Source organism: Canis lupus, chromosome 7, assembly GCF_011100685.1.
Source record: "Canis lupus familiaris isolate Mischka breed German Shepherd chromosome 7, alternate assembly UU_Cfam_GSD_1.0, whole genome shotgun sequence".
NCBI classification, from domain to species: Eukaryota; Metazoa; Chordata; class Mammalia; order Carnivora; family Canidae; genus Canis; species Canis lupus.
This window is the reverse complement of record NC_049228.1, coordinates 3,983,475-4,008,675: the sequence shown is the minus strand read 5'-3', so window position 1 is coordinate 4,008,675 and position 25,201 is coordinate 3,983,475. Positions and strand designations below refer to the sequence as shown.

General features: G+C 37.4%; 1 protein-coding gene across 5 annotated transcripts in view; it reads left to right on the top strand.

Annotated features, from left to right (window-relative positions):
• PTPRC (protein tyrosine phosphatase receptor type C) overlaps positions 1–25,201 on the top strand; it is a 126,297-nt gene that overhangs the window by 38,943 nt on the left and 62,153 nt on the right. For 4 of the 5 annotated variants that reach the window (XM_038541956.1, XM_038541955.1, XM_038541954.1 and 1 more), the window contains exon 3: positions 20,747–20,767. In XM_038541956.1, coding sequence (XP_038397884.1) covers positions 20,747–20,767 — 21 coding nt within the window. Of the gene's footprint in view, positions 1–20,746; positions 20,768–24,240; positions 24,433–25,201 lie in introns of all 5 variants that reach the window. The other variant, XM_038541952.1, reaches the window with a different exon arrangement.

Sequence of the window (25,201 nt, the reverse complement as noted above, 5' to 3'; positions counted from 1 at the left end):
ACTGAGCCACTACTCTGCTGTCCTATAATTGTAGTCATTAACATGGAATTAATTTTTGTGAGTAACAAACATCTAAATTTTAAAGAAAATATAATTTTGTTGAAGTATGTGATAGACTGTGAACGAAGCATTTATTATTAAAAAAATCCTAATGTTTTCTCAATAAACATGCCTCAAATTTACCTTTATTTCAATACCGATATTTAGCTTTTATTCTTTTAAAAAGTATATGCCTTTGGTAATATCCTGCTGATAATAAGAATCTACTTAATTTTAGCCTCACCTCCCACTTTATTAGGATCAACTGGAATAGATTATTATAAAGAAACAAAATAATGTCCCCCTAAAAAAGAAAGAAACTAAATCTATGAACTTCTTGTGAGATTTTCCATAAGAATTATTGCAGTCCAGGGACACCTGGGGTGGGGGGCTCAGCAGGTGAGCGTCTGCCTTCAGCTCAAGGCATGATCCCAGGGTCCTGGGATCAAGTCCCGTGTCGGGTTCCCTGCAGGGAGCCTGCTTCTCCCTCTGTGTGTCTCATGAATAAATAAATAAAATATTTAAAAAAAAAGAATTATTGCAGTCCAAAGTTACTCTTTGTTTTGTGACATGAAATGACGTACTGCGTCAAGAACCAGATTTCCCTTGTCATAGGTTAGACATAAAAATATTTTTCTTTCTCTGTAAATTCTGATATAAGTTATGAAAATATGCTAATCAATTGATCAATCAAAATATGGGGGCCTTCTCTCTTGGGAGGTATTATTACTATGAACAGGAGGCAGCACCTCTTTCCTTCATGTTTAGCCTCACCCAACCAACAGCTACATTCCTGGTTCTGAAATGCGGGGGTAATGTTTCTTGTACCTGCTGATTTCATTTGAAAGGATAACTGGAGAGTATTAGAAGCATTATTCTAGAACTGTGCCAATGACTGGCATACTATTCCCGCCTCAAAATCAAGGACTATACCTCAAAAGTGAGGCTGTGGGTGCTATATAAGATTAAAATAAGATTTTATCTTAAGGATAAAAATAAGTAAAAGAAATGGTTGAAATGAGTCATTTTATTCAGGCCGTTGAAAGTCCACAGAGATCTCCAAACATAGCTGAAGGACTCACCATTGTTGTGGTTGTTCTTAAATAACTTAATTCAGTCAAACCAGTTTTAAAGGTAATACACGGGGTGTTGGTGGCCTCTCTGAGGCCCCGGTTAGCACCGGACACTACGAGGACCCAAGTCCAAAGGAGCCATGTCCTGAGGTTTTAAAATGGTGACTATTTGAGCAGAGGCCTGACATGAGCCTAAGTTGTTCTTTTGACTTCGGGAGTGCCTCTGCTGATCAATAAGGTGGAAAAGTAAACTAAAAATGAAGCTGAAAAAGGGGTCACATCCTTTTCTTTCCAGCTGCAAAAAAACTTTTTTTGTTTACAGTTGTTAAACTTAAACAGATGGCAGATCTCTATCAGTCAGTGAGAGCGTTCTGAGGTAGTTTTGGGGATGGTTGCCAGGAAGCTGGCCCTCGAGACGGGAGGGCACAGGCATTGTCCGAGCACCTTGGTGAGGGGAACCCTGGGTTCAGAACCCGTGGGAATCTATGGGAGGCAGCTGTGTCCACTGCTGGCAGGAAGATCGAGTCATAGAAGATAGGTCATTGGAAGATCCCATGGGTTTGACGGTTGAGATCTTTACCATGACCTGTAAGACTTGGACTTGATGAAATGAAGCCTTCCAAAGGATGAGGGAGAGTGCAGAAGGAATATGATAAAATACAGCATTGGATGTGATGGAGCACATTCAAGCTAAGGGGATATACTCAATCCTATAAGCTGGCGATGCAACTGTCTTTTATTCCTTGCTGGGCAAAAATTGACTAATCATAGAACAATTATGCCCAAATCCAGAATTCAAGACACTAGGCACAGAGAGATTCTTTTTTTTTTTTTTTAAGAGTTTGAAGATTTTATTTATTTATTCCTGAGAGACACAGAGAGAAGCAGAGACACAAGCAGAGGGAGAAGCAGGCTCCCTGTGGGGAGCCCCATGTGGGACTCGATCCCAGACCCCGGGATCATGACCTGAGCTGAAGGCAGACACTCAACCACGGAGCCACCCAGGTGCCTGAGATTCTTACCTAACTCATAATTTAAACAAAAGAGAGCGAGAGAGAGAGATTTTGTGTGCCAGTTATACAAATAGATGGCTCAGCCCTGATAAGGTTCTTAAAATAGTTTGAACTATTACTGAATTTCTGAATTTCATTTGAAAATTGTCCCGGAGCCAAGGCCTCTTTGCCCCTCGCCCGTATTTTGTCCACTGATGGGCAACAAGTGGAAAAGGCACAGGGATGGACTGGTACTAACTGCAATGAATATTTTTTTTTTACCACCACCTGGTGCCTGCTAGCCATTCTGGAAAGCTGTCTACAAATATTCCTCCACCTAATCCCCTTGTCAACCTCTCATCCACTAGGTATGATGATCCTGTCTCCACGTACAAGGACAGTAAAGCTCACAAGCATTGTTGAACCCACACAAGGCCCCAGTTGGCTGGACCAGGATTCAAACCCGTATCAGTTTGAGTACAATGCAAAGCCCAGCCCTTTCTGGGTACAGTTTTGCATTTTGTTCTTCCTTGCATGACATAAAGTAGATAGATATGAAAATCTGAGAGCATATGAAAATGCCAAGAGGAAATGCAATACCATCTTATGAAAGGAGAAATTACACATGCCGTGTGTTACAATGAGTTTCAAAAGTATATTGCTCAAAGTTTTATTTCCATAGGACCATGGGCCTATATTAAGATTAAAACCAAAAATATATAAAAAAACTATATTAAGATTAAACTATATTAAGATTAAAACCAAAATATAAAAAACTATATTAAGATTAAAACAAAAATATATTAAGATTAAAACCAAAAATATAAAAAAACACAAAAATATTTGTTATATATCTTCCGTCAGCTGGCTGTTGTGTGGGATGTAAGGGATGCCAACTTCACCGGTGCCCTTGAGCAACACAAATAGAGTCAAATGCCTGAAGATGTAATCATGATGATGAATAGCAATGGTTAGTACCCAGGTACTGAGTTCCAAGTGAGGAGGTGCTCAGTGCTGACTTGCTTATTTGGTACTTCACAGACATGGCCCTGTCTTATTTAGTAGCCATGAGAACCTTCTGAGTAGGTATTATGGATTAACTGATGAGGAACAGATGCTCAGAGACAGCAAGTCGTTTTTCCCAAGGCCACATACCTAGACAGTTGCAATGGAGAGATCCAAACTCTTGTGTGCTGGTTCCAAAGTCTATGGTCTTAACGGGAACCACTTCCTGTAAAAAGATAGCTCATCACATAATCCAATTTGTGATACGCATCCCTAAGAGTGGTACACGTGATTATCGCTCTAAACATTAGGGGAATTCGGTGGCCTTGGGAGATCAGGAAAACTGTCATGAAGTTGGAATTTGAGCCACATCCGAAAATGGCTCAGATTTAGGGTCATGAAAAGAAGGAAAGATATTCCAGGCTAGGGTCACGGTAAACCGAGAGAGAGAGGGGAGGGCGTGTGCTGAAGCCTTGCTGGGTTATGATAAAATGCCTTTAAGCTGAATTTGAAATGAAAAAAAGGGATTTTGTTTAAGCGTATTGATAATGTCAGAGGAAAGGCAGGTTGGAGATGGAGTGCGAGGAGCTTTCTACAATAATAGTAAAGATTTGGGAATTTCTAAACTATTTTAACAGGAAACATATCGGTACATTTAAAAAGTAGACCGATGTGGCAATCCTCCAGCATGTGTGGAGAAAGGGGAGGAAGCTGCAGTTTAGAAACTGAGTATAGAAGTCAGTGAAGCAGGGGCACCTGGCTGGCTAGGTAGGCGGAGCGTGCAGCTCTTGATCTCTGGTAGTGGGTTCAAGCCCCACACGGGGCATAGAGCTCAGTACAAAAAGAAAAAAAAAAAAGTCAGGGAACTAGAACATGGGCAGTACTTGGACTAGGGTGAAAGCAATGGAAAGGGGAAGAATGCAGAGACCCCGAGTGTTAGATATTCAAGGGTTAGTTATTGAAGTTCAAAAGAATACTATGACATGCGTGCTCTGAATCCTCTCCTTCCAGGACGTGGCACGAGCTGGTTAGTAGGAAATGCAGGAGTTTTGGCATCTGGTGGACTGGGATTGAGCTATCGTCTTCATGTGTCTTCACTTATAAAACAAGAGTAATAATACTGCATAAAGATAGTATAAAAATAGGAGGCATTCAAAAATTGTCTCTTTTTGACTCAAGATAGAGGATGAATTCTCTGACTTAAGGAAGGCATGGAAAACTGACCCACTAGAAATTTTTCCAAAGAAGCTAAAGAAATTATTATCTCATGACCTTTTCTGGGATATGTTATTTATGGATTTTAAACTATTTTTTAATTGAAAAAAATTTTTTATTCTTTTAATATTTATGTATGTTAATACATTTAAAAATATATTTTTCTGCATCATGAAACAATTGCTTTTAGTCGAATATATGAGACAATTGGTAGAAATACTCAGCTTGGATACCCGTCGGCAGCGAGGGCGGAAGCATGGCCTGTGACAAGGCAGCAAATGCTCGCATGCACTTCTGTGTTGTCTGGCATTACCTCTCAGGAGGCGGCAGTGGGATTTGAAGGAAGTCACTCGACTTATTTACATCTGCCTGCAAATGGTGTGATGCAGACCGTCCTGGCAGTAGAGCGACGAAGTGACGAAGGGTTCTGCTCATGTAGGAAACACCATGGCCTTGTCTCATTTCACAATCTTGAAGTCCAAGGAATGCGGCATCTATTAACAAATGACCAGACTTGCCTTATTTTTGTTGGTTTGTTCGTTTGTGATCTGTCTTCTCCAAGTTTCATTGGGCGACTCACGAGTCCAATTCCATCGCGGGCCAAAGGGATGGTGACCTTCTATGTCACGAACGATAAGATTGGATCTAGCTTCTTTGGTCTTTCAAACACCATTGGCAAATGTTTCCCAAACGAAGTGTTTTCTCCAGGAAACAAATCATCATAATAACCCACCTTATCTTTGAGATGCCCTTTTGGTGAAATAAAAGCACATCGACCTGATATTCTGTTTTCTTTCTTCCTTTTATCTTTTCGTTTCTTCTTTCTTTCTCTTTCTTTCTTTCTTTCTTTCTTTCTTTCTTTCTTTCTTTCTTTCTTTCTTTCTTTCTTTCTTTCTTTTCCTTCTTTCTCTTTCTTTTCTTCTTTCTTCTTTCTTTTTTCTTTTTTTTTTGTAGCAGTTAAATGTATAATCAGACAGCTTCAGCATGAACTGGAGAAGTTGTGGTTTAACCCTGAGATAGAACTGATTATGCCGGTGCTATGGCAACCCGTTTCACCATTCGGACTGCTTGTGTGTCTAACCACAGGAGCTGCGCCTCTTCCTTTCCTATAAAGACTTAGAATCAGAAAAACAGAAGTACAACGAAGACAAGAAACCACAAGAGCAGCAAAGACACTGCTGTTAGCTTTTAGCTGTGCAAACAGCACACTCGTGAGAACAACACACTGAAAACCTTCTCTGTTTGAAAGTGTACCTTTTCCCGTTAAACCTGGGATTCCTTTAATGATTCTGAAAGCAAATCTAAGGTTTCTGTTCAGAGTTTTCATTAAGAGGAAATGAGAAGTTAGTGTTGCATTTATCAGCCTTTGCTTCTATTACCCTTCCCTTCAGGAGAGAAGGCTTTTGTGCAGCTTCAGCGGCCATGTGATTCTGTTTGGGAGATAAGGGCCTGGTTTGGTAGGTGGCCTCCCCCAAACCTAGCATTTATTTTCTGCTTATTTCCTATTATCTTGTACGTAGCTCACACACACACACACAATTACTATTGTTTAGAGTCCACTCCTTGTTCATTAAAAAAGGTCTCATGGGTGATGCTGTGAGTCACTAACTCCAGAAGTGGACTCAGGACACGGTGCTCCCCCTTCCTTGTTGGCTTCCTTCCCCACCGGGTGGCTCACCTACCCATTCACTCCTGCACCCATTTCTTCTAAAAGATATAGGTTCCCTTTTTTTTTTTTTTTTTTACAGCACTTAAAAAAAAAGAGATTTATTTATTTGAGAGAGAGAGAGAGAGAGAGAGAGAGAGTGTGCCCAGGGAGGGGGAGGAGGAGAGGCGGAGAGAGAACCCCAGGCATACTCCGTGTTGGACATGGAGCTCCTTGCAGGGCTGGAGCTGCAGCCACGGGGGGCTGGATCCCGGGACCCTGAGATCATGAGCTGAGTCGGAGCCAAGGGGATCCCTGGGTGGCTCAGTGGTTGAGTCGGAGCCAAGAGTCAAGAGGCTTTATGGACTATCCCCCCCCTCCCCCCCGCCCAGGTGCCCCTACGAGGTACAGATTTCATTAGCACAAGCTTTCCGTGCTGTTCCGTGTTACAGGTGGGCATAGTAAGGCCAAGCCATTGTCAAGCATGTTTTATTTTTTCCTTCCTTGAGGACTTGCCTAAAAAGACTGAAGGGAAAGCTCCATACCTTGGCTTTACTTGGTCACAGGCCTGTCCACACCCTCCCCTCTTTTCTTTTTCCTAAAGAAATGTTTTTTTTTTCTCTCTCTCTCTCTCTCATAGTCATTACTCAGCATTTTGCAGTTCTTAAGAATAAATTTTCATGTGCGGCTTACCTCTGAATCCCATTTTCATGGTTCACACGTGATATTTGACTCCCACCTCAGTCTGCGATAGGTCTTTCACCCAGCGACTGGGTTCAGCATCCCAGGTTTTCCCTTAAGACACAGTGTGGTTGGAACAGGCCCGACGCTTTCGGTGTCAGGCAGATGTGCATTTAAAAACCACACTCTTTAGCCTTGCACAAACGTATTTATTTTTTGAGGCTTCATCCATAAAAAGAAGATAGTGTTTTTTACATTGTGGGGTTCCTGTAATGATTACCTGAAGTCATATGTAAAATTATTTAGGGCAGTGCCATCTACATAGTGGCTGATTATTAAATAGTAATTATTATTACTACTACTAAGGACACCGACAAAGCAAATTCATCACCTAGACAAACATCCTTCGGTGACTCTTTGTATTTCTTTAGCTATGATCTTGCTCTATTCCTACAGAAAACCCACAGCTACAAAAACAGACACAAAGGGACTAATATACTTAGAAAGTTTTTGCTATCTGAGGTATATTTTATAAATTAGGTACTTATCCCTGGATTTAGACAAATAAAAACAGGTATTTTGCCAAGAAACAAACTGACATTTAACATGAGAATACAGGCGTACTTCATTTTATTGCACTTTGGCTTTAATGTGCTTCACAGACACCAGATTTTTTTTTTTTTTTTAACAAATGGGAGGTTTGTGACAATCTTGCTTCCAGCGAGTCTGTCAGCGTCATTTTTCCAACAGCATTGGCTCAATTCGTGTCTCTGTGGCACATTTCGATACTCTTTGCAGTATTTCAAACGTGTTCATTATTATTATAGTTGTGGTGGTGATCTGTGATCAGTGACTATGATTCGCTGAAAGCTCAGATAATGATTAGAACTTTGGGGGGGGGATAAAGTATTTTTAAATTGGAGTCATGCACATTTTTTAGACATATGGTATTGCACACTTAACAGACCACAGTATAGTGTAAATATAACCCAAGCACTGGGAAACCAAAAAATTCATTTGACTCTCTTATTGCACTATTTGCTTTATTGTGGTGGTCTGGGGCTGAACTGGCAATATCTCCGAGGTATGCCCTGTAAATCTATTCTGGGAAATGTTTTTAGAGTCCAGTTGACCCTTGAATGCCCAGGGGGTAAAGGGGGCCAACTGCCCTGCACCGTGGAAAATCCAAGTATAACCTCTGGCTCTCCCAAAACTTAACTACTAAGAGCCCTACTGTTGACTGGAAGGCTTACTGGTAAGAAAAACAGGCTACTGGCACATATTTTTATATCTTCATACATATCTTTATATGTTTCCCATGCTGTCTTGTTACAATAAAGTAAGCTGGAGAGAAGAAAATGCTGTTAAGAACGTTACAAAGAAGGGCACCCGGGGGGCTCCGTCTGCCTTCAGCTCAGGTCACGATCTCAGGGTCCTGGGATCGAGTCCTGCATTGGGCTCCCTGCTTCTCCCTCTCCCTCTGCCCCTCCTCCTGCTTGTCCTCTCTCTCTCTCTCTCACTTGTCCTCTCTCACTCACTCTCTCTTTCAAGTACATAAAATCTTAACAAAAAAAGAAATTGTAAATTATTAGAAAAAAATAAATTACAAAGAAAAAATGTTCACAGTACTGTCCCATAAAACAATCTGCATGTAAGTGGAGCTGTGCAGTGCAAAGCTGTGCTGTTCAAGGGTTAACCGTACACGCACAAGGGAGGTACCTTTCCGGATCATTCTCAATCCTTGTTCCCCACGGTAATCTCCATTAGAGCTTTCAGAAACTACCCCTGCACAAATCACACCTCAAATCTCCTGGAGAGGTGCAGCCCAGAAGTTTGACTCTGCTTTAATCTGAAATTTTAATCTGGTGCAAATACAAATCCTAATTTTGTATTAATTGGGATTATAATAGTGTTTATTCTTTCTCGCTTTCTCTCTCTCTCTCTATGTGTGAGTGTGTGTGTGTGTGTGTGTGTGTGTATAAAGTTATATGTAACTGATACAAACCAGATTCATAAAGTGCGTTCCACTGAGGTTCCACAATCCTCTTGTTTCATGACAATGTTTATACCATGTCCATGAAAAAAAAATGGGTAGGTGGCAAATGGTTCTGGAAGATTCTGGGTTAAACAAAGCTACATAAATTTCTCTTTGCCTTTAATATGTTAGCACTTTATAAAAGTCTCTGAGGGACATCTACCATGAAATACTTCCGAAATAAATTTGACTGTGGGATTTTTTTTAAGACTTGAGAATCTAAATCAAAGACCTCAGGTTGACCATCAGTACACAGGAAGTGTTAATCTAATTTTTTGTCTTTCTCCCTGACTTACAGATAACTATTTAAAGATAAAAATAAAGGCAAAATAACTAATCTTTTATGGAAGGTCATCTTGTATTTATTAATTTTTGTTGGGATTTGTTTCATCAACATGGCTGAACTTGATAATATAATGTCTTAAAGCCAAATGTAAAAGACATATAAATGCATGCCTGGTTTTAGAGGTGAATGTGTTTGCGTGCTCATATGTCCTCACAACTGAACAAGAATATCTGTGGTGTTTCACATAAAAATTCTTTAGGAGACCGCTAGATATGATTGCTATATTTAATAATGAATTCCTTGATTTTATTCTACTCCAGGCCTTATGCCTTTTGCCCTCCTTATGCTCAATTCAGTTTTACATACTGATAACTTTATTTGTATTTTTATTCAAATGTGTGTGTGTAGTTTGAAAGTTTGAGGTTTATAGTAAAAACGATCAGTCTTTTGTCCCCATCCTGGTTCCCATCCTCAATTCCTGCTTTCCAGAAGCAAACAAACATAAACCCTTGGAGATATTTTGGCATTTTAAATGGCTCTTTCTACTGTACTGCTGTTTTGTTTTGTTTTCAAGTATTTGATCCGGTATCTGTTGGCTTCCTTTCTTAATCTCGAAATGTTGGTTTTTATAACCCTTTGCTCTCTGTTCAGGACAACACCATGTTGTCTCAGTTTTTGAGGATATGAATTACAGTTTGTGTCAGGGCTTCGTCGGCTCCTTGCGTTGTCTCTCTTTCTCCCAAGTCTCTCTTCTGTTTATCTCCATCTCTGTCTTTCTTGTTAGAGGCTTTGGTCTAGTGTTTCTCGAATGTCCATTTGTATTTAAAGTGTGTTGCAACTCTGTGGTAATTGGTGGAGCTTGGGAATTATGGGTCTTACAAAATTGCATGAAATCAAAAAAGCATTGAAGCTCACTGAGTTTTAATTTCCTTATCTATCAAAGGAACTACACGTCAATGGATGTTCACATCCTATGTTTCCACATGTCTGGAAATCTCTGAAATTATTTTCTGGTGGTGAGCAGTAGCTGTTTTATTCGTGAGATTCCAGGCATAATAACAATACAACCGATGTTTTAACATAAGGTCTGAGTAAAGAAGAGGAAAATAAATTATGAGGAGGTGGACACTCCTTCAAATCTCAGATTTCCTAGGTGTGTGACTATGAGCAATTTACTAAACTCTGAGTCTCAGTTTCTTTCCCTATAAAAGAGGAAAAATACTTGCTAACCCACTGGCTTGCTTGGATGACTAAATGCAAAAACATGCAAAGCTGCTGGCATAATGCCTGATACATAATAGCATTTCAGTAAACTGCTGCTGTCATTATTATATTTACTGACAAGCTAGTGGAGGAAAGACTATTTCCTATGTTTCTCTGAAATCCAGATCAAAACTTGTTTGTCCCTTGCACAGAGTGCTTACCCCATAGATACTTATTAATTTGATGTGATTTGTGGGATTTGTGGTCTGTGGATCATATACCAGGTCCACAGAGTAAGTAAAAGTAGGATCTTTTGATTTTTATTTATGTGCTTTATTATTATCTTGCCTTACTAAACAAGGAAAACCATGCACATCTGTCTTAGCCAATCCTTTTTTTTTTTTTTTGTCTTGATGTGCTTATTTCACTTTTGTATGGCCTTTATATTTATAGAGGTCAGATATACATTCTCAGCCTTCAAAACATGCCACCGTTCATTTTAGGGCAGATGCTGAGAATAAGTATTTATTTCATCTATTCTGTTTCACTCTTCTGTCCTTGCACTGTTCTTAGATTTGCCGTATTAGACGTTTAAATTCCTTTGGAAATGACGTTCCATTTCTTTGGGGCGGGGGCCAGGGTTGGGGGTAGGGGTGATGGTGGGAACGGGTGGTATTTAAAGCCCAAGTAGGTCCTTTGAAATGTCATTTTCACTCAACCGATTCCCAGTTTTTGCTGAAATTTCTGATCAGGGACTTAGGGGTGTGACTTCAAGGTAACTTTGATTCAGGATCACTTAAACATTTTGAGTCCTAAAGGAAACATATTGGGAAAAGTAAATTCAGTAACAATACATCTGTTAGAATAACACAGCTTTGAAGATCAAGTGCTCTGTTATCTACATTTTCCTGTGTTTAATGTACTTAGTCAATTCCACTGGTGATTCACAACAGGATTATAATGGAAAAGAGCGCTTGGCCAATGATTTACAGATTTTTGGAGCTTTGGTGCCACCTACTGGAATGTTTCTAAATATTCCCTTGTCTAAATAACGAAAATAGGTGCTTACTTAAAAAGTGTAGAAAATGCTGTCCCAGAAGACTGAAGTTAAAAGAAAAAAAAAAAAAGATAATACGTAGAAACACTAAGTAGCTTACTATGCTCTAGTTCATTGCATTTGTTTCCTATATTTATAGAATTTCAGAGTGCTCAGTGCAGTTTATACTTTTAGAAGAACTGATGCCTTCTTTTTATTGTCACACACACATAACCCCCGCCCTCCTGTCTACACACACACACACACACACACACACCCTCTTAATCCCCACTAACATATCCTAATGCTATTTATATATATATATATATATTTTTAATGCTATTTATATTAATACAACTTCTTAATATTAAATAGGTGTTTATTATGTCCTGGTTATTAAGTCCTTTATGCAGACGTCTATTTGCTTTTTCCAAGTCTAGTTGGCTCCACTAACAGGATATGATTACTTTGAAGTTCTACACGAGCCAGGGCATAGAGAGTCCAGGGGTGTCTGCCTATGGCAAACAGGTGAGATAGCTCCGTGAGTCCTCTTGCTTTGCACTGGTCTCACAGATCACTGTCACCATGTGCTGCAGCAGAGGGAGTAGGACAAGAAATAATTAAATATTGCACGCGACAGGTCTGAGCAGGTCTTCTTAATGATGAGGCTTCGGCCAGTCGCTCCGTCCTATGATTTCTATAAAGTTCTGATAATGTCTGCATATGTACAATGCAATAGACAATTGAGGTCATTGCTCATCTACTTTAGGAGGAATCACAAAATGTGATGGGAGGTGTCAACCAAGTACTGCAGACATTTGGTACCGTCGCCTCTAAATATTCAAGTAACTTCACCTATCTACCTTATCTGATAGGTAGAAACAGTCTCCATGGAAGTATTTTTTCCTGTACTGCTTGTATTTATATAAGTCATTACAGTGTTGTAGTTTTTTTTTTTTTTTTAAGAGAATGTGTCCTTTAGATATTAGTTAGATTTTAACTAGGCTATTTAATGTGGATTATCTTTCTAGGTGTTCCCCCGTGGAGATTTGTAGTTAACTTTTTTGACATTTTAAAGATAATTGAAAGCCTTTTTAATTTATGAAATCTAGTAGATAATGGTTTATTGAAATTAATGTCATTTCAAGTTGCATTGCTATAGTTCCTGAATATTCTCTTAAGGACATTAACTTAAATTAGGAAGTGGTTTGTTGTTTTTGAAAGTTCATGTTAGTGTGCTTCCGTAAGATTTATTGAGTGCCTAAGTAATTTTCATGTGATTTATCATGTTGACTAGAAGTGGTACAGGGACTGAAAAATCTGTTTATAGGGATTTTGTGACTATGGGAATAAGTTTAGTCTCATATTGAGTCTAAACAGTGATGCTAAAGACTTGGAATCTTCTTTCAAAGAGATAAAAGATTGTGGGTGTACTACTCTATAAAGAAAATGAAGTAAAACATAAAATAAGCTACAGTGTTGCAAAATATCCTGAAAAAGCACCCAGCAGAGGAATTTAGAATCAGATTCTGAGATAAAAGGGTGTAAAGGAAAACGCATATTCAATTTGAGAAACTTATGGAGCATAAGCATGATCATGTGAACCATCTTTAGATATTACGTTGTTTGCCACGGATACTAAATTTTGTTGCATTGAAGATTAAAGGATTTGGGGAAATGTTGAACGGGCCCATGATTAGACCAGAAATACATAGATGTAGATATACACTTAGAGAGAAGCTATTTTTCTGTTTCCGAGCTATGGAAGCCTCTTCTCAGATAAACACGAAGTCTGTGAGCTGCACTACTTTTTGTTGGATGTCACTGTAGTTTGGTTGACTTTCCTGTCAAAATCATATTCTGTAGTAAATTAAATTGACACACCTCTGATTTTTCTCTGGTATTTACCTCTGCCATACATAGAGCATGTATCCAGCAAACTATAATTTAGCCTAAATGTCTACATTTAGGGTCAAGTTTATTTTAGCACTTGTAGCACCATTAGTCATTTACTCTGTAGTCCAATCCTGATTAAGATGCTTCTTTATTTAGCTAATGAGCTTTTAATACATACCAATCTTTATGTAACCTCACACATTGGCTTAAAGAATTTCCATGCTGAAAGGTCAGGTGGAGAGGAAAGGCGATAAGGATCAATTAATGAGGAAAGCAGGAAGCCCGAGAGTTGACAGCACCGTCTGCAGAGTCAGACCTGCTCAGGTTCAAGCCTGGGCTAGTATGTACTGGCCTTGTGAACTTGGCTAACGTACTTGATTTCTTCAGCTTCATAGGGTGTTGTGATCCTTAAGAGAGAAAATACAAGCAACAGACATAGTATGTACGGTGCCTGGCATACCGTGAACACTCAATAAATATCAGCAATTAATGATAATAAAATATCATTTCAGTGTGATTCCTCAAAAAGCTTTAGAACTCAAGGAATTGTCTTCTCCATTTTGGTAATTTATCTTGCTCTCCTTTTCACCTCTTGGATTAAAATATTATATACCACATATTTCGTTTAAAGACATTCCCTGAAAAAAAAATAAAGACATTCCCTGCCTTAAAAAAAAAAAAATTATTTATTTATTTATTTATTTATTTATTTATTTATCTATTTATTTAGAGCATGAGTGGAGGGAAGGGCAGATGGACAGGGAGAGGGAGAATCCCAAGTAGATGCCACACTGAGTGTGGAGCCCCATGCAGGGCTCAATCCCAGGACCCTGAGATCATGACCTGAAACTAAATCAAAAGTCAGACATTTCGCAGACTGAGCCACCCAGGTCCCCCCCCCCCCCCCAAAATTCATTGCTTTTGAAGCAGTTAGAATTAAATTAATATCTCTGGGGTATTTAACATGTATGTGACCTGATGAATAATCTACTGTTTAGAATCATTTCCAGCATATTTAGTCTAGTATTCATGGTTATGTGAAAAAGGAAGCTACCTGGGGCACCTGGGTGGCTCAGTCAGTTAAGCACCTGCCTTCAGCTCGGGTCATGATTGCAGAGTCCTGGGGTCCAGCCCTGAGTCCTTGGGCTCCCGGCTCAGTGGGGAGCCTCCATCTCCTTCTCCCTCTGCAGCTCCCCACTACTCATGTTCTCATTCTAATAAATAAATAAATAAATAAATAAATAAATAAATAAATAAGCCTACCTTAAAAAAATAGAAAGCTTCTTTATTATCCCAACAATCCTTTTTTTTCCATTTCCATACTAAATATCTGACAAATGATAAATCCGTTCCATAACAAGTCCTATATCATTTGTGCTACATATTTTGGTGCAACAAACTAGTAAATCAGAACAATAGAGTATAGCGCGGTCTGTCGAGTTAGTGACGGATCTAGTACAGGCAACATTAGGATTCCTCTTTTCTTTGTCATCAAATCTACTATTTGATTTCTGTTCTACATTTATTGATCCAATGGCTTCCATCATTCTCAGGAACAAAATTTAATGTCTTTATCATAGCCTATAAGGAGGCTTGCTCCTGGCTTCTCTCCCAAAGGTGATGTCATCAGAGCTGTTGGATTTCTCCTTTGCATTTACTCCTGCTCAAAACCACTCACCAATTACTTATCGACCACTTACGGCTAAGCAGGGCACTTAGCTACACATCTGTGGCTGCTTCTCTTTCTCCTCATCTTGTTGTGTGACTTGCTGATCACCAATGGCAAGAATTTTATTATGAGTCATCATCAGGTTCACCTATGACCGAAATGTCTTTTCAGATCATTGGAGTTATCTATTGATAAGGATATAGACATCTTACAGATTGTAATATTTCCCAGAGCAAAGGACCATGCCTTTTACGTTTTCAAACTAACACCTAATATCACACCAGCAAAACAATAAATATTTTTGAACTTACTGAATAAAATTAACTTGTTTCAAGTTCCAAGGAGTTAGGACTTTATATTGAGAAGGAGCATGTCAAAATCGTTTTAGATATCTAAAAACTTATGGACTTCTTAAAGAAATGTATCATATGAAATGTGTTTACACACTCAAATTAACTTGAACATTTTGAATGTGGCAATATGCTAAACTATTTATGCTTATGAGGATTATTTTTTCTTTCACCTAAAACACAAGAGCTGTCAGCCATTTCTATGGTAATATATATTCTTTAATTTTCCTAATTACTTCCTATGGAAATCAACACAATTCTAAGAACTTGATTTAGAAGAAAATAAAAACAAATGAGGAGAAAACTACTAACGGGAAAATAAAAATTAAACAAAAAATTAAAATATTATTTTACATGTGATAGAAAAATGAAAGCTAACTAAACAAGAGGAGGGACAAAACTCCAAATCATGTAAATTAAAAACAATACTTAAGTATAAATTATGAAGGAAAAGTAGAGAACTTTCTACATTAAAAAAGCTTATGTAAATTACACGAATTGCAATTTTCATAAAAGTCAAAATGAGATGTTCTGCATAGGACAAAAGATATGCTTAAGCAACATAGCATATCTGCACAAGGCCACTGAATGTCATGGATTTTAGTAACAAATGAAAGAGCTTAAGTCAACTCGGGGGCCACTAGAACAAAAGGCTTCGATACTCTGCCTCCTGTGGCCCTTTCCTCCTTTTTTTCTTGCCTCTTTGACTCAAATCTTGTTCAGCTGTGCTGTTTAGTCTATTCAGAAGCATAAGTGTATGTCCTCACTGTTAAAATTTGCTCTATATTTTCGAACAGAATAATGTTTTTCTTATAATTTCTCAGTTGTTCATTAACCACTCTTAATCCTGTATAATTACTAATATTTGAGACTTGTTTAAGTAAAATGAACTTTATACTGAAACAAATCCTTGAGAAAGTTGGCCCAGGAACCCATGTCAGGATGAGCTGAATTCTGGTAAATAATTTTAAGTAAGCTAAGTGAATTATACTTGTGACCTTTAGAGTCGTTTGTGTGGTAGGTGGAACATGCATTAAAATATTAGATATTTTGCTTCTATAGATGTCACTTTAATAAAATAACCAATTTAATTTTACTTGTGGTTTATCTAGTTAGTAAAGAATTTTAATTAACAGACTTCATTGGGATATATTTACTGTTCTTTTAAGAGTTCTTCCCATAGGTGATATGCTATAGCATGACAATGAAGATCAGTAGCCTGAGATGATAGTATTTTTTTCTTTGTCTTTGACTTGCACAGGACCTCCCCTCTTTTTCGATCCAGGCATCTTTTCTAGATCATGGCTCCATCTGTGTACTTGCTTTCCTATGACCCCAAATCATTGTAAATGGTGCCTTGAGCATAGCACCTGAGCTTAAAGGCTGCCTAGCGCTCTCAGTGAGACTTGCTGATGATCTTCCTGCTCCACCCACCCCAAAAGGCAGGAAAGCAATGAAATCAGTAATGTTCTAGTTTGTAATTTTAAAGATCAGTTATATATAAACATATTTATGATGGGAGCAAGTAGATTATTCCACAATATGTATGATCATTGTAGGATCCATTTAAGAATAGGCAATACCCCAAAGTAGAATTTCTGTGATATCTTGTCTTTTTAAGAAAAAATTTTGGTGGGTACTTGCAAGCTGTCAACATTAAATTTACACATCTGAGATGATTAATCTGAAAGATCACAGAGACCATGTTATTCTTGACCATGATAGGATTCCTGCTAAAGTTTACAACAAGTGATATAACCTCTTAAGTTTTATTTTGTAAATTACAATGCTGATATTTAACCTACCTCAAAACTTGTTGAGGATCTGTGAAATACTGAGTAAGTGCCCAAAATAAAATACTGTTGATTGCCTTTTTATTAAAAGTTTCCTCATTAAACCAACCTGCCTTCTGTAAAGTCACAGTACTTAAAATCTCAGGATTTTCCATTAGGAAAGACCTGTCAACAAGAATTTGTAGGTATAATTGCTTAGCCTCCATTATTGGTGCTTGTGATAGGTTTTTAATTTTTCTATTTTTTATTCTGCCTCAAATCTCAGTTTATTGACATTATTTGCAGACTGTTTCACCATTGCTTGAATGAAGATGTTGACTAGATGAGTTTAATTGTCCATTTCTCTAATTTCAGAGTTGTGGTTTGAAAAATGGCTAATTTTAATTGTCTTGCTTATTACAAATGAATATTGGAGTGTACTGAAGTTGAGGGTAACAAATATTTCATGAAAATTGGCTAACGTCTGGAATAAATTACCTGTTTTGTGTCCAGTAGCTCCTACTTTGGTGGTACACTTTGTGAAACTTTTCTTTTTGGGAGGCTACATCTAACTAAAACAACTACAGTTCTTGGCATGTTGGGATAGTAAGAAATTGTTGGAATGTTTTGATGAACTGGCAGCAGCATGTTTGCAGTCTATTTACAAGTTATTCAATATTCATGTGCTGCTGACCTAAAAATAAGTCTTAACTATTCATCACGGCAGGCCGAGGGAGACCTCTCTACTTGTTCTTACTTCAAAAGTTGGAATTAGTTGCTCTTTTCACTTGATGTAACAAAACCATACTTGTGAAGTTTTATCAAAGCTGAAATGTAATCTCTGCTTAAATTGTGCTGTAAATTTGGTGTTTGGTGATCCACAGGCAGGTAGCCTAGAGGAAGAGCACACTTGAGTGTCAACTAAAGGAAGTTTCTCTGGTGGCCTTTTCACACTTCCCAGCATTAAACACATTTCTTGTACTTTTCATTTTCCTTTTTCACCTCATTTTACTTCACCCTGCCCCCATCTTGCTTACCCCTCAAACCTCCAGATGGCTTTCATTAAATGGTATTTAGGGCTGATGAATTATCATCCTTGAATGTCCTTCTCAATATGCCACATTTAGGACACATGTTTAATTTTCTAAAACACTATCCTAATCTGGATGACTAATTTGAGCCACTGTCCCAACTCTGAAACTCAGCATGCACTGCCAGTCTTCTCGCCGCGCCCCCATCCTTTCTCCCCCTGATCCCCCACCACACCTTACAAAATTGAGATCAAAGAAATCTCGTTTTGCGATTGTTAATTTAAGGATTTAAAAACCAAATTTAATACTGTTTCACTAGTTTTGGCCTTTGAAGTAGGTAGACTTACGGGTTTTATTCTGCAAATTGCTGGTGGTCATGAAACCATTCATGTTATGTTTGTATTATGTTATCAACCAAATAACGTTTGGAAAAAACACCTAATTTCTTTTAATAAGCTCTCAGATCTGTTACTGCATCTCTCATTTGTGATGCAATAGGACACTCTGCCTGTATTAAAAGGGCCAAGAGTAAATGCCTTTTTTGTTGAACATGTATATAGAGTTGGCAGTTAATGCTGAAATTTGTCAAATGGCCCTTCCAAAATTATACTTGTGAAATATACAAAAAAATAAATTGATCTACTTAATTTCTATTCAAAAAAAAAGAAGAGAAAAAGTAGAGAACTTTAATGAGGGGCCGTTGGGGGGCCCAGTCGGTTAAGTATCTCCCCTCGGCTCAGTTCATGATCCCGGGGTCCTGGGAATGGGCTTCATATCAGGCTCTTTGCTCAGCTGGGAGTCTGCTTCTCCTTCTCCCTCTGCAGCTCCCCCTGCTTGTGCTCTGCTCTTTCTCTCTGTCAAAGAAATGAATAAAATCTTAAAAAAAAAAAAAAAGTAATGAGAAAGTAAGAAAATATTTGATACAGTATAAATTTTAATAATATATACTTTAATAATTTGATAATTATGATTTATATATAATATAAATAATACATGATAATATATAACATATAATACACAAATACTTTTTATATTAAGGAGTAAGCCAGGGAACATCATTGAAGACTACTGGGTCATACTCATCTGATGATACTTCTGAGGGGAAAAATTTTTTTTCAGATCAGAAAATAAAACCTCAAGGCAGGAAGGTGCCTTAAATACTAGTGCACCTGTTATTTTATTTGATGCTTGATTCCTTTTCACATCAGTTCACTATCATTTGGGAAAGAACTTTATGATCTTGTTAATAGCCATTACAAAGAAGGGGGATGAAAACATGCCTCACTCCCCTGCAGACTCAATCCAGTTCCCATCACAGCAATAAAACTGGATTTTCCAACATTCCCACCAGCCCACTTGATAAATCCATCCAATCGATCCACGTTAGCTCTCATCTCATTTGATTTCATTTATTTCCTTCTTGATAACACCCTCTATTCGTAACTCTTGTTGACTTCAATTTCCCTCCTACATAGAAAATTAAGTCACCTTTGCTGTCCCTCTCCTTTAATATTTATTCAACTTCGGGATTCTATCCTGGGCAGTCCTCTTTTTTTATGACTGGGGATCTCCTTCCCCTTTGTAGCCACAATATCCATTTATATGCTGATCCAGAGCCTTAGCCCAAATGCACATCCTGAGCTACCAACCTCCACCTCCACATATTACTAAACATGTTTAAACAAAAGTCTCAAACATACCAAATTTTCCTGTGTCTTTTGCTTTTCTTTCTCCTTTAGCTTGGTGAAAGCCTCCATAATCTATCTAACTGTAATTGCCTAGTATGCTAAACCATCAACCTGAACGTTTTCCTTTTGACTCAATCCCTGCCTTTCTTACTTGCAAAGATCCACAAAGTCTTTTATTTTATTTTTAAGGATCCACAAAATCTTGATAACTGCTTTCAAATATTTCACAGATTTTTTTTCGTGTCTTTTTCTTTTTCTTTCTTTTTTTTTTTTTTTTTTGGTACCATTTTCCTCATGTAGAACATCATCTTTCTCACGTTTTTATTTTGGTCTCCCGATATTTCTGTCCCCTGATAACCCATTTTCCATTCTACAACAGGGTCAATAAAAAATTAAAATGCTTCTGCATTAGACCTCCCTTAAACACCTTTCTCTGATGGCTATCGAAAGCCTGTAGGACAAATCCCAACTTCTTACTCCTCTAGGACTAAGCTAACTGTCCATAATCCTTTAGGTCACACCTTAAATGTATTCAAGAAACCCTCTCTATTACCTCCTCCACCAGCTGGCCATCAACCCTGGAAGTCTAAATTAGATGATCCCTCTATGTGCTTCTATAGCACATTCTGTCTCATTGATCACATTGTATGACTTTTTTTTTTTTTTTTTTTTTGGTCTATATCTCACAGTGAACTCAGCTCAATGGACAGGAAATTTCTACATCTTGGTTATGTTATATCCCTAGAACGTGGCATAATGTCTAGCACAAAGTAGGCACTCAATAAATAATCGTTATCTAAATAAATGAATCAATTTGGGGGAATCTTTTGCAGGCTTGAGATTAATTCTAATAGCTCTCCTTTATTTTATTATTTTTCTTATTTTACCTGAGATTCAAAAACTAATAACATAGTTTTGACACACACACTTGGGCTTTCTAAACATGACATTCAGCGAAGGAATGTAGCTTCAGTGGGGTAAAATGTACTGAAAATTGCCACTTTGTGAATGTTAACTAGCATGGAGATTATATATATACATATATATAATGTGTATATGTATTCATGTATGTATACACATATATATGAAATTTGACATTTTCTAAGAGATGTTTGTTTTCTTATTTTCAGGAGTGAATGTTTCCAGTTCTGGTAAGAATTAATATTTGCATTTTATTTATTTATTTTTTTGCAAATTTACGTATTTAATGTTGATAGAATTTTCTATTATTATCTAGTAAAATCATTTTATAAGGACGAATGTTATAATAATCATTCTTGATATTTTCTTGTTCTTAATATTCCTGCTTATAAGACATAAAGTTTGAAACTACTTGAATGTATCATTTGTATACATATTATTGTGTATAATTTATAGCTTTTCTTAAACTTGGTAATAAATTACATGGCAGGATTCCAATCTCTTTAAATTTTATCGTTACAAACAGTTCAAGTTAGATCACAAAATTTTGTAGCTCAAAAATTGGTTAAGGAATTATCTGAGAAATTAGACTTCTATACATATTATATATATGTATATACATATATATAAAAATGAGAAACTTTGAGTTTAGTAAGATATTTTATCATAATCATGTCTAAGTTCTATTGTCACAATGGAATTAGTAGCCTTAATGAATATTCTAACCCTGAGATAAGTTAAGTTTAAACAATGAAAATGTTAAAAATAACTTCATACATACTACATGCAAAATAAGAAAATAAGTTATATCACTTAAATGTTATTGTTGTTTAAAATGTATTACTGATTTCTTGATTCACCATATGGTTGACGTTATACAATAAAAAGGTAAGTACAGCCACTACGATAATTCTGATTTCATAATTCTAATGCAGAGTTCCAGTTAGGTGCATTCAAAATGTTCTGGGAATTGGGTAATTAAAGGAATTATTTGTGTAATTAAAATTCATTCCAAACTATTAAAACAAAGAACTATGTGAAAAATAATAAAACATTCCTGAATCTGTGTAAGTAGTATACTCTCTTATTTTTTAAAAGATGTAATATTAAGATTTTATAGGTGCATGGTATGGCAGAGAAGTTTCATAAAAACATGAAAATCATTAGTGCATAGATGTGATTGGTTTATGCCGGCTACTCTCATGCATTTTAGCATCTCCACCTTTTACAAAAGATTAAGTTCATTTCAATCATATAAATTAGCTATTGTTGCAGGAGGGGAGGAAGAAGGGGGTAGGATGGGGAGTGAATGTTTAAAATGGTAGATGACTCATCATCTTCTTGAGAGAGTTCCCATTGTGTCTGAACTGTCAAGCCTCCAAGTGATGACATCAGGTAAGTCAAAATAGTGACCCCAAATGCAAACGAGAATGGCTCTGGTGAATGTTGCCAGCACGAAAATGATCAATGGAAACCAGTAGTATCTCCAAAGTGAAGATGAAGGACAATGTAGAATTGGCAATTGGAGTGTGGTTTTTTTTTTTTTTGATCCTGAATTAAATTCTTATTCCATTGAATTAGGGAAAGTGCATTGAGCTTCAGACATATGCAAGAATATTAAGGCTTCTAGGTAGGAAGGCAATTTTCTGAACACCATTTTTTCATAGATCTTGAAGTGAATTTGCTTGGTGAGATAGAATCTTTAGGAATGCTACTCTTCAACGAAGCACAGCACTATTATGCGAGGTATTTGGAGTGATTTTCCCATTAGTCTCTTTGTAATTCAAATCTAAAAGAAAAGTGGGAGTGGGTGATAAAGGGACGACATTAGGACGTTTCTCTCAAAGTGGATGTATCAGCGGAATCCTGCCAACACCAAAGATAGTTTAACCTGAAAACAACAAATGAGAAATTGTTCAAGTCTCTAATGATGAAAGTGTACTAATGTTATTGCATAGAATTGTAAGCTCCTCCCTCTCTCCCTTCCCTGTTCTCTCCCTCTCTTCCTTTCTGCTGTCTTTTCTTCCACCCCCATGCCTCCCTCTTACTCAACAATGAGCAGATGAGAGAATAAGTCAAGCTAGACTTACAATTTTACACTGAAGCCAAGAAGGAGCCACTTGCCTATTACTTAGCTAGATCTGTTGACTTGTACTATGGGTGAAAGTTTGTCAGTAAATATGTTTATTTGGGAGTTATTGGGTTACGACCTTCTAGAGACTGAAAATTTTCCCTGGAAAACAAAGATAGTAACAACTGTACTATCACTTTGGATTTCTGTAGCCACAGAAGAGTTCCACATTATTTCATGTGCATGACCTTGGGGCAGTTCAAGAGGGTATAGATGTTTTTTTTACCTATTTAGCAAACATCAATTTCACTTTGCCTTTGGTATTAGGGAATGAAATTAGGACTTCTGTGTGTCCTTTCTACTTCCATTTTCTTAATTCCCTATTCAGTAATCTTTTAATTTTGGTTCTTGATTCTTATCACTTCTACTCTTTACAGTTTCTCCACTTCTTTCTCTTCCCTTATTCGTGCCATGTTCTCTTACCCATTCTTGTTGAACTGAATTGTTAAAATACTTGTGTAATATCATGCAATTTTTTGTTCATTGAATATTGAAAAACATAAATTTGGCTATTCGTAGAAGCAAATGCATGGTAAAGATAGATGATGTAGAAAAAATACTATAACCTCAATATCCAGAAATCACAATGTGGCACTTTTTTTGTTTTGTTTTTTAATAACGTTTGGTGTAATCTCTGCACCCCCTCCCCCCATTCTTGTATAAAGAAATACACATTGTGAGTAAGAGAATACCAAAAATTTAAAGGCCTTTAGTATAGGGTACTAATGTGCCCTGCAGAAAGCTTTTACCAATTATAGACTCCAGTCAGCTGGGCCTATACCTATTTCAACACCACCTTTTCACATGGTTTTTTCTTCCAAGGGGAATTGAAACTGCGGAAAATGTTATTTCAAGTTCTCAAATTGTATTTCTTATATTCTCAAAAAGTTGAAAACATTTTGTAGACTTGGGCCACTTGTGTACCTGAGACTTTGTTTCCCTTTTACCCAATCTTTGCTTTGTTTGACTCTGATTTTTTAAAAAATAATCACTTGTACTTAGGATTTTATCTTTCATTCTTTCTCCTGGAACACTAGTCCTCCTATAATCTCCTTTGGAGTTTCTCTTTCTCTTTTCCTCATTGATAAGTCATATATATTATATGCATATGTATATCCATATATTTTTTTTTACAATTTCTGTTGATCAGTTTTCTTTCTGCATGTGCTCCACCCTTCTGAGAATCTAGCAATTAAATGGGAAGAGGGCAGGGAATAATTGCTTTCAACTTCACTTCCCCATTTGTATCTTTAGCCTCTGTTCTATAGCTCATTTTATATCTAAGTCTATGCATCTGTACCTCCATATTTATATTTATATATATACGCATGTGTGTATATATGTTTTGGTATTTACTAACATATACACACACCGTGTACACATATATGTATATATACACAGACCATATATCATGTCTGTATGTTGTGCGTGCATATACACATATATGTATAAATATTTATATGCGTGCCATAAAGGACTGGGCAGTTAGTAAACTCAGATGAATATATGTTGCAGGATATGATTCACACACTTATTTTGTTTTCCTTCTTCCATCTCCCATGAACACAATAGGACTGAACTCAACAGAAAAGCCCAGTGCTCCAGGCGACCCCTTACCCACCCGCACCACTGCATTCTCACTCCCAAGCATCTCTGAAAGAGAAAATTACTCATCAGAGACCACGCCTCCTCTTAGTCCAGACAGTACATCGACTGAAGAATCCCGGAATTCTTTGGATAATGCTAATTCTCATGATGTGAAAGGTTGGCACAGAAGTGTTAATTGAAATGAGTTTGGGAGCACTCGTCTTTTTGAATTCGAAAGTTATCAGAACAGCTTTTCTCTAAATTCTATGTGCAGTTTCTATGTGTGATGTTACTCAAGTGTGCAAAGTGTAGGACGTCTAGGTGTTCATGCGATACTGACTGACCAAAGTAATGAATGCATACTGGCAAGGAGGGGTGGAAGGGGGGCCCCCACAAGTCACGTTGGGGGGTAGGAGGGGAGTTTCTTGGGCAACCTCTGAGCTACACGCTCTGCATCATCGGCCCGGTTTCTGCTTACTTAAGTTTTTCGCAGCTCTGGACATCAGATTTCACTATTTCAAGGCTTTGTCAGTCTAGCCCTCCCTGGCTGTAATTCAGAAGAAGAACCTTTCTCTGTTCAACTCCAGATTCTCAATATCAGAAAATTAGTGGAGATAGACAAATTATTTTTTTAAAAAACCACACTGAGGATGAATAATCCAGTTTTGCTATGTGCACTTCCTCCAGGGATATTTTCATTATTAAAAAAATAATCAAGGTTGAGAGTCCTAATGGTTTAATTTAAGGTTCTGTGGCCACATTCATAACAAACTACCAGTGACGTGGGAGGCATTTTCTTTCCACGGAAGACCACGGAGGCTCTTCGGAATCCCAATAAATCTGTGATTTGCTCATTCTATATTTATTTATTGTTAGTTCTGTCAGCGTATTCAGTACCTAAATCAACCATCGTGAGGTTTGTTTATGCCTTTTCTGAAATAATGTG